We start from the raw sequence: 10935 nt of genomic DNA on the forward strand, positions 1-10935 counted from the left end.
GCTTTGAGAATCAGCGCTTCTATGGAGCTCAATTTGGGCCAATATTATTCGAAACCTGAATAAAAGAAGTTAAAAAAAGTTTTGTTTTTGGACATAAAAACCTTAAAATCTCTGAAACTTTTTTCTATTCTAAAATAAACGTAATAATTTCAGCTTCAAACGTTCAGTTTTTTAGATTTCAAAACTTTCTTCTCAGTTTCAAAACTTTTTTTCACTTTCAACTCTTTTTTTTGTTTTCAGTTTTGAAATTTTCAGGCTCAAAAATAGGAAAAAAAAGAGTTGAAAGTGAAAAAGACTTGAATGAAAAAAAAAGTTTAGAAATTTAGAGTTTTGAAACCTAAAAAATTGAACATTTGAAGCTAAAAATAATAAAGTTTATTGTAGAACACCAAAAAGTTTCAGATATTTTAATTTTTTATTTTGGCCAAACACTAATATTTTTTCAATTTGTTTTATTTGGGTTTCAAATAATTTTGGCCTCAATTAATCTCCATACGCTTCACACTTCCCTGTTGAAATCTGCCGCCTCATCCCAGCGTGACGGAAACAGATGAAGAAATCGCATTAAGTGAAGAGAAAGACACTCCAGACGCACGGCGGATGTTTGTTTCAGTGATTCGGGTTCATGTGGAGTCCTCCTGACTTCACTGGCTTCACCGCCAAATCCAGTCTGGGATCTTCACAGCTCGCGGCTGTGCCGTCAGGTGGCCTGCATGTGTGCCACGAGCATCCACACCGGGAAGCCACTCTTCATCATATCCCTGTGAGGTGAGGGAAGAGCTGACCTACATACAGGGAGAGCAATTTGCACTCTTCCTGCTGGTGAGAAATGGCGTCCTTTCTGTCAGACGGCGTGCAGCTGCAGCGCGGAGAGACCACAGTTTCTGCAGAGCTTTATCGTAAACAGCAGAAATCTTTGATGTATGGATGGAAAATCTTTCTGACAGCCCGTCTGCATTTTACAAAGACTCTGAACCTCATTTCTAACCTTTCGGACAGATAATCCTGTTCACTCCCCAGTCCCTCCCCGTACGTCTGATTTTGGTAAATATTTCAGTATGAAGGAGACAAAAACCAGAACTGTTGAAGGACATCGGGAGGTTCCTGCTGATGCTGCCGTTCTTCATCCTGTTTGCAACGATCGCACTGATGGTGTGAAACATTTGCTGAGAGCTGAAAGTAGAGTTGTTATTCTTCCTCTGTGATTGAATATCTGTAATCTCGTTTGTTTACCTTAATGGTGACATTTACAGAAATGGTCTAAAAGCATCTTTTTTAGGCAAATGTTTTAAAAATAAGCCTTTCCTGGTGGAAAGTGACGCTACAGTTTTCCCAGAAGGAAGTTTCAGTCCCAGCTTTCCTTATACTGGTAAGAAACCTGAACGGGATACGAAGGTGCTCCTCACACAAGAAATGAGGAAATTCGACCGTTTATGTGGATGTCCTACAGCTGTTATGGCCACTTCATTAACATAGAGATGGACAAATTAGGGCTGTGACGTCACCAATAGAAAATGCCTTACTTCAGGTTTCAACAAATAGTCTCTATTTTTCCAATGTACAGATATCGCCCGATTTCACCTTTTTGTGACCAGACGACGTTTGTAAGCAGTGATTGGTCTGAGAACGCTTCAAATGTTTTTGGTGCGGCCAGTGGGCACTACATACTCATCTATTGAGGCTAGATATGACTTGAATAACCAGCAATTGAAAAAATCCTGAAAAAAAAAATAGCAAGAACCTGTTAAAAAGAGACACTATAGTAAGAATGGTCATTCTGACAAACAATGACTGAGTAATAGCTGTTTATTTTTCTATAGAGGTCTATGGGATTGTAGCTCCACAGCGAGGGTGAACCGTGGAGGAGAAGCACATTTCTTTGTGTGGTTTTGCTTTGAACCACAAAGTTCACATTTAAATGTAAGAAAGGACTTTTTGCTGTAATATTAATTTTTAAAATTATTAAACCACTGTTATGTATATATGAGCGCTAGCAGCTCTGTGCTAACACTAGCTGACTGCCGACTATTGATGACGTCATCGAGTGGAAGTGACGTCCGAAGGGGAAGATACTACTTTTCCATAACTCTTCGTTTGGAGGGCTAAATGTAGGAGTATGGAGAAGCTCCAGAGGTAGAGGAAGAATTTTTATTTATATAGCCCAATATCACAAAAAATTGTGTCATTGGGCTTCATGATGGTAATTGTACAGAAGCAGAAGGTCGGTCTTAAAATATAAAGTATAATCAATAGCTAAAAACTGAACAGACTAAGTAAAGCTGGTTATCCCTCAGACCCTCCTTTCCGGTAAGGAGAAACTCCTAAAAACCTGATTCAGAAAAAAAGAAGAAACCTGAGGGATGTCCTCACGAGGGAGAGATCCTCTCCCAGGACGGACAGGTGATTTACCAGGACGGGTAAAGAGGAATTAACTTATCTAACTCTACAACTACGGATTTGAATAGAGTTCAGCCAGATAGAACTGGGGGACCGGTGGGCGCGAGGTCCACTCCAAGACGAGCCAGAGGCGTGGTCCACGGCCAAGAACAAGAGCACAGACGACCCTCCAGGAATCTGAAATCCCTTCCGCTTCCCCAGAGGAACAAAGAGCAACAACACCTGAATCGCACTGCACCAAGCAGAAGCACAGAGGACTAAATAGATCAAATAATAAAGAGGAGAGGTGAAGTAAATGAGAACAGAGGACAGAACCCCAGAGCTGATCCGGCCTTAATTTATCCTTCATTATCAATATATTTAACCGGTTGGAACTTTTGTGTTTTGAAAAGGACGCTAACCATACGTTACTACCTAATCCAAGTCCTCGATTGTTTATATCTTTTTTTTCTTTTCTTTTTTGCTGGACCGGACAGTAGTCAGGGGGTGGGTGAGGGTTGTCACAGAAGAAAGGTACCAGAGGGCGGTTTAGAGAGAAGAGAAGATGGTAACAGAGGGTAGCAGCGAATTTTGGACGTAGAGTTTGACAGCTGATTCAAAAACTTGCATAGCACCAAATGAATGGAAGAGTTTTGAACGCGGAAGCCCGAATTCTGCGTACAAGTGTGTTTACGTAGACTTTCAATTAGAAGTGGTCTCTTGAACGAGCATTTCTGAGCCCAGTGTGATTGTATCATAAAGCATCTGTACTCACACCCATCGAATGTGGCGTAAGGACACGTCATGTCATTAGCCTTACGAATACTTCCTGATACACTTGTCCTCAGACACGACAATGGTACGTTCCATTTTAATGACATTCCTTAAGGCGGCTCCAGATACTCCTGAACCTCTCTGTGTGGGTCATGTGACTAAGGCTTCAGAATAGAAATGGCATTGAATAATAATTCATTTTTTACTTCTGCTTCACTCTAAAAATATACTTTGGTTCAACAACAGGATGAATTGAGGCGGTCGTCCTCACAGATGACACTTACAGGCTTCTGGGTCACTTCACTCGTCAGCATCTACAAACATCTCAATACCTGACGGTCCTTCAGTTGGGCAGTGATGGAAAATGAAATCTAATCTGTAGGTGTTTTTCTTCATCATCTTGTTTTTCTTTCTGGGTGACCTCCATACCTGCTCTGCATCTAATACTGAGCCCACAGAAGCTCGTCTGATGAATTCACAGTTTGTGTTTGTAAAAACCTTTAAGGTTTTCTCCACAAATAGAGTTTCAGATGAGGCTAATGAGATGGAAGAAGCAGGAATCTTCCTGACAGCCGCTCCGGATAATCCTGGACCACCTCGTGTGTTATCAGGCTACAGGACACTGCAGTCCTCACTCAAAAGCAGAGTAATGCTGTGTAAAAGCCAAAAATTAGATGCACTCTGAAAGATTTATTATTGTTGCCGTAATCCATTTACGGGCGACTGAAAGGTCCCCAGAGGGATCAGCTGGAGAACAATGGCTGGACGGATACATGAAAGCTCCATCTTTAGCTGGAGATCAGATGTTTAGACTCTCAAACGGTTCAGATCCTGGATGCCATTTTAGACTTTCTGTCTGTTGATCTCAGTCAGCGTCTGAAACCAGCAAGAATGACGTCCTCCAGGAAACACCTGAGCTCACTGAGAGCTTTAGAGGATGCAGGGGTCGGCGTTGCTGTGACAACAGCTCAGGTGGAGCGAGGCTGCAGGATGTGGAAGCCGATGCTCTGTTTTAAGCCGCTTCATTATTGAACCGTGCTGACCCCAGACGCAGAAACACAGCTTCACGGCGCGGCGGTGAAATGAAGAACAGAGCAGTTCTGGCTCACAGACTGACCTCTGAACTCTGGTTTGACATTCCTCCAGTCTGCGGTGACGATTTATGCTCTATGCTTCCTCCACAGCATCAAGCAAAACTTTGGTTAAAATAAAAAAAGATCCTTTATTAGTTTAAAGCACATATTATCTAATGCTGACCAGAGCTGCACTGGGATGATCCGGTCTGGGACAAAGCGTCTTTTATTTTGAAAGGTAATTATACGAGTTTCTTTCAATTATAAAAAAATATTTCACATCTTGAGAAAATGTTTATTTTTATATTAAAATTTGTATTTATGCCACAAAGAAGCATAATTCATATTTGTTATTAAAAAATACATTTTAATGTATGAACAGCAGTATCAAAATAAGACTGGTATCGCTTCTGGTACCGGTCCAGCACCGTGTCCGGTTTGGGTCGGGTACCACATCTGGTACCGTTTTGCGTCTGGTTCGCGCCCGGTACCATGTCTGATGCTACATCTAGTACCGGTTTGGGTCCGGCACCATGTTTGGTACCTCAACCAGCACTGGTTTGGGTCTGGCCTAGTACCGCGTCCGGTGCCGGGTTAGGTCATTTTTTGACTTGCTGGGAACAGCCAGCACGTCAAAAAACGACGGAGACGACCTCAACCAAACATCAGATGTGACGAGTTGGGAGTGAGAATGTGAACACCTCCGAGTGAGGAAGAGGTCGGAACCAGAGATGTCTGGGAGGATGACTGGACCAAACGTTTCCCAGATCAAGAGGATTTAAAGTTCCCTCGCTGGGTGGTCCGTACTTACACTCATAACAAGAACCACAAAATGGCAAAGTGATGACTTTCACTTTAGGGCTTTACTGGAGTGCAGATGCAGAGAGGAAAGAGACTCTGGGGTTAGCTCTCACGCCAGAACATTTCATTCAGTCTCATAATGATTCCAGAACCTTCACAGAGAAGTGGAACGCTGCAGACGGACTAGTCGGGTAAACAAGATCTGTAGCTGAGTTTCATTCGCTAACGACAAGGTTTTTGTAACCTTAAGCTGAAAGAACCGGAACCCTCCGGTTTTGGATCTACTGCCGTCTCTGTCAGATTGTGTGCAGCGGTGTGACGAAGACTCTGAAGTTTCCGTCTCCTCTCCAGCAGCTGATGTAGTCGTGTGTTTAATGACACCAGCAGGGATGGAAATCACAGAATGTGTCACAGCACCACGAGAGATGATCGCAGTGACACAGCACTGCAGTCAGGCTGTCTCACTTCCACCTTAAATACCAGATAGACGTGTAGTTTATCCGCTCCACTTTCTCCTAATGAGTTTTTCACTGACATCTGCTGCTGTTTCTATGTTCTCGTGCTCCAGAGCATCAAAGATCTCACAAATGTTGTTTTTATTCAGCCCAGATCCTCCATGGAAACTTCTTTGGGACTTTGTAAATATAAAAAAACAATTCTGTTTGTCAAATGTGTTGACAGTCATTTTTAAAAACTGTTTTGATAAATTTGGTATTTTTCACTCCACTGACTCCCTCTGCAACTTTCAGGTCGGACCTAAACAGCATAGAAAGATCTTTTATGAAAGCTCTAGTATTAGTCATTGTCTCGGCTAGCTTCATCTGGGATTTTTTGGGGGATTAGAGCTAGCTCTGTTAGCTGATATTGTGGTTCTTGTCATTTAGGCAAAGTTTCTGAAGTTTTTTGCCATGAAATTAGCTAACTGTTTAGGACAGGAGTGTCAAACTCAATCGCACAAGGGGTCAAAATCCAAACGCACCTGAGGTCGCAGGACGAACAGGATTAACATCTAGTGAACACTATATAACTGTAAACTTTAAAACCATAACTTTTTAACATAGTTATGAACTAGATATATAGCATTAACTACGATAATGCTAGTGTGAATGCTGTAAGCGGAACTTGGCCACTGAAAATGCTGAAAGTGATAGCTGAAGATGATGAAAATGATAGCTAAAAACCCTGAAGCTGATAGCTGAAATCACTGAAGCTGATAGCTGAAATCAGTGAAGCTTTTAGCTGAAATCAGTGAAGCTGATAGCTGAAATCACTGAAGCTGATAGCTGAAATCACTGAAGCTGATACCTGAAATCAGTGAAGCTGATACCTGAAATCAGTGAAGCTGATAGCTGAAATCAGTGAAGCTGATAGCTGAAATCACTGAAGCTGATAGCTGAAATCACTGAAGCTGATAGCTGAAATCAGTGAAGCTGATAGCTGAAATCACTGAAGCTGATACCTGAAATCAGTGAAGCTGATAGCTGAAATCAGTGAAGCTGATGGCTGAAATCACTGAAACTGATAGCTGAAATCAGTGAAGCTGATAGCTGAAATCACGGAAGCTAGATGATGTCTTCGACATGGACACGTTGGGGCTTCAAACCTTTATTTACAGATGATCTGACAGTTTCCATGAGCAGGTCAGGTTAGTTCCCCGTCTGTTTGTACACGTTTAAAATCAGCAGGACAATATCTGCTTTGTTCCGTCACCTTCAGTTCTGTTCACTCTGTTTTAATGGCTCCAGTCTAGACCCCTTGTTTTCTGGAGGTTCTGCCCAATATGTCAGTGTGGGGAAGATCGTGGGTCATCACAGATAATCCTCTTCGCTGTGAAGTTTCTAACTTGATTGACATGCAGAACGCCCAATTGAACTTCCTCTAATGCATACGTTACTACAGATGACACTAAACTTTAGCATCATGTGGATTTTAAAAGCTACTTTTTCCACAAATCTTTGGTCAACTTTCATGATTTAATTCATGATGGAGTGAAGAAAGAAGCTAACTTGTGAAAGTTTCCTACCAAACAAGAGGCTTTATGTCATTCTGATTTGAAGGATTGAACTAAAAGTTCTTCTGAAATAATTTCAGGATTTTCTGTTGTGTCTAGAAGAAATAATCGTCACTCATTTGAAGCTTCTGCCCTCTGACCTCTGCTGTGTGTTGGAGGTGTTAGACGTGTCCTTCATCCATGTGAGTCGTGACTGAAGCAGGTGAAACGTGTCGGCCCGGTCCGGTGTGTGTTCTGATCCCTGAGCTGTGAGCCTACTTGTAGATGTGTGGAGTGTAACGGACTGATGCCGGACGAAGCGTCTTCTCCTTCAGGATGTACCAGCAGCCCTGAAGCCCGCTGCGGTTTCTCCCTGGCTGAACCGCACACTTCCACGCTCAGCGTGAGCGGCGCTCTTCATGAAGTCAGAACGAGCCAACGGAGACTCGTTTAGCCGCCGTTTAATCACCCAGAAGAGGCTTAAGTGAGCTGTTTGCTGAAGGACTCTTCTGTGAATGAAGATGCTTAACTGGTGGCAGGCTGGGACTTTTGGCTGCCTCAGGTCTTTAAAAACAGGCAGGAAAAGAAACGACTTCACCTGAAGTCCCCAGCAGAGAGCGACCGTCTCCGTGATCACATTCTCTGCAGCAGAATCCTCCCGAGACCGTCAGGCTGCAGAAGGACGCGTGTCTGAGTGACGTTTCTGACTGTCCTCTGCAGGGTCTGCAGGTGAAGGCTGATTATGTGCCGCTGCTGCAGTCTTTGGCCACGTATGGATGGAGACTCACCTGTGTGTTACCGACTCCTGTGATCAAGACGAACAGGTAAGCCGGCTCATCAGCCGCTAACAGTGGACTTTTTCTGACCTCTGTTGGCCACAAGGAGGAACTGCAGGAGCAGGTCCTCTGATTGAACACTTTCAGGTTTCTTTTCCATTTTTCTTGTGTTTTTGTCCATTTATTTAGTTCCAGTTCACAGCCAAAGTTGTCTTTATGTTCTTCATAAAAACAGATGATAAATAAATAAATCCTTTACAGTCTTTATAACTGATATTCCAATAAGGTTGAGATGTTTTGGGTTGGGGGGCTCGATGGAAGCGACCACTCTTAAGAGTTTATCATCTTAGCTTCTGTTTGCATCTGATAATAAATGTGTCAAAAGGTTTTTCTGATGACCGTCACTCATGATTGCATTTATCACATCAAGAGACCGCCCACTTCTCTGGATCATGTGACTGAAGGCGGACGACTTTGTAAGAAAGATGTGTACTTTGAATGTTTGATTGTGGAGGAAATTCCTTTTCTAAAAGAGTTTTTAAGTCCTGAGACAAAGGAGAGGTGGAGCAGGTTTCATTCCTTCATCTCCTCCACGGACTCAAATGTGTCAAACCTTCTCGTCCACGAGCTCAAATCAAAATGTCAAACAGTTTCAATATAGAGTAAAAGCTTAAAACTTTGACACCATCAATAGAATTACATTTTTTTGTTGTTTATAAATAAACAAGTAATGAATCTAAGTTTCTAAGAACAGTAAAAACTCAACTTGACGGGTTTATTTGATCAAAATCCCTTTTTGGTCTTTTAAATTCACAGGAGATAAAACCTGAAATAAGCATCATCTGGAGCAGTTTCTAAAAATCCATTTGAAACTTTCATTTTTTGCTTTTATATCCTTGCAGGTTTGCCATAACAAGTTAACAGAAGTGTGTACAAATCTGGGTAAAATAACTGTTTTATCTGAGGTTACATTTCAGAGTTTTGTGTTTTTTTCTTGAAGACCCAATAAAATAAATTTTCCTGAACTTTAAAAGGTAATTTGACTTTTTGTATTTGTTTATTTTTGGTAGCAGCATAAACAGCAATATAAAAAATAAATGATAAAGAATAGAAAATATTTTTTTTAAAGTAGGTTTTCAAATTTTAACCAAATTTGACCCTGTGGGTTCTCCAGAGTTAAAATATAAAGGAAAAAAAGACATTACAAGGGAGCGGATCCTCATTTTCTGAGGTATTTCTTTGATGAAGGAGAAATGTTTTTTGTAGAGAAGTTTTTCTGTTAGTTTTCTGGTCGTGTTTCCTGTAATTGAGTCATGGAGAAGTCAGAGAACGTTCTACGGCTGTTTTTACAGACAACTGATTTTGTTAACCTTCTGAATGTGAATTTATTGGCTGCATGTTTGACTCTGATCCTTAAACTCACCGTCACAAAGATTGTTTTTAGTACCTGTGATTGAAAAAATCAAGGAATGGTTACGAACTTAAAGAAAAAAGAGACAAACGTTTTTTAATATATATTTTTAACAATATATATACTAAAAAAAAAACTCTTGGATCATTTATGCAGGAAAGTGTTAGTAAAAGTTGATCTGTTATTGTTTTTACTCGATCAATAAGTGATTGAGTTTACTCAGAGGAGACTCGCTGAATGGAGGCGTGGCCAATTTCTATCCACATTGAAGCAGGTGAACAGGTAAATTCATTTTAAAAGGATGAAGCCGACGCTGTTTAAACTGCAGTTTAAAAAAGTATCTCTTTAGCTTCTTCTGTGTCCATCTCTGGTTAAGAACTCAGATGTTAACAGTCCAGGATGTTCAGAAACCCCGCCCTACTCGCTGCTGATCACCTGGTTCAGGTGTGTTTTACCAATGAGAAGCTTTAATGGCAGATTCGTTGGGAAACACCAGAAGACACCGGCCTTCGATGCAGACCGCTAACATCAAGCTCTTGAAGATGGAAATCAGTTTCAGGCCGATTGTCCTGCTGGTCTGTAAATATCAGTGGTGATGATGGTTCTCTGACGCAGACGGACGATTTTTAGAGAAATAGATGTTAGAAAAGCGCTGCAGCAGCAGAAAATGTCTTCTCTCTCGTCTGTGCTGACTCGGCAGGAGCAGCTGCTGGATGAGCGTTCATCACCTCATGGTCCACGACCTCACAGTCGGTTCCTCAACATGTCACTCCCGGATGAAGCTCCTGAAAACAGGAAGCTCCGACAAATACAGAACATTCCAGCATTTCTGAAGAGTCGAGACGTTTTTCAGCAAGAAGAGCCTCCAGGCTCCATAAATCCTCCGTTTAATCTCATCTGCGCTCAGAAAGGAAGAAATCAAACGTGTTTTCTCAAATCTTAGAGGATAAAAACGTCGATTAACTTCAGTGCTGAAAGTAAAACTATCTGGAAAAATCTGCTGGGTTTGAACATTAGCTGGAAACTTACGAAGAGATTTATTTAAATAAACCCTTCACATGATTTCTGTTGACGTGTTTCAGTACATGCAACATTTGAGGCTATTTTTGCTCCGCCCCCTCCTCATCTGTTCATGTTCACCGCTCTCACAACACGCCTGAATAATTACTTTACTATTTCCATCCTCTGCTTTGTACCCCCCCCCCCCAACATCACAGAACGGCTAATTAATCAGTCGGCCTCCACAAACAGAGTGCGCCCCTCAGAAACGCGTGTACTCTGAATCACGACTGGTGATCCGTTTCAGATCAGCAGCCGTCGTTACACTTGTTTTTCTAGAGACTCCGCCGCTCCTAACGAGAAATGTGCAAACGAGCGCGGTTCGCCGGCTGATGCTTTCCCGGCTGCGCCTGGTACAGGGGGGTCGGGGGAGGTGCCAGCCATCTGAGCGGCGTCTGAAATGAGCCGCGCCTCCTCACAACATTAATTCTGCTGGTCCTCGGCGGAGCAAACGTTCAATTAATGCAGATGGTAATTACATTTCTGTAAATGGGGACGGCTCTGCAGAGGCGGCGGAGCTGCAAACAGCAGAGAAACGGGAAGTTCAGAGAAAGTTTAGAGTCTGTAGCGGTAGTCTGAAAGGGCGGCCAAGGTTCAGAAGTAGAGCGGTCAACCTCTGATCAGAAAACCACACGTTTGGTTCCCGTGTGTCAAAGTGTTCTTGAGCCAAACACT

The 10935-nt window shown here is 42.2% G+C and overlaps 1 protein-coding gene across 2 annotated transcripts in view; it reads left to right on the top strand.

The window, feature by feature from the left end:
- The window catches only part of LOC112136714 (raftlin), a 288034-nt gene that overhangs the window by 267786 nt on the left and 9313 nt on the right, over positions 1-10935 (top strand). For both annotated transcript variants that reach the window (XM_024258595.1, XM_024258596.1), the window contains exon 12: positions 7735-7838. In XM_024258595.1, coding sequence (XP_024114363.1) covers positions 7735-7838 — 104 coding nt within the window. The remainder of the gene's footprint in view (positions 1-7734; positions 7839-10935) is intronic.

The sequence above is a fragment of the Oryzias melastigma genome, linkage group LG16 (assembly GCF_002922805.2).
Source record: "Oryzias melastigma strain HK-1 linkage group LG16, ASM292280v2, whole genome shotgun sequence".
Taxonomy (NCBI): Eukaryota; Metazoa; Chordata; class Actinopteri; order Beloniformes; family Adrianichthyidae; genus Oryzias; species Oryzias melastigma.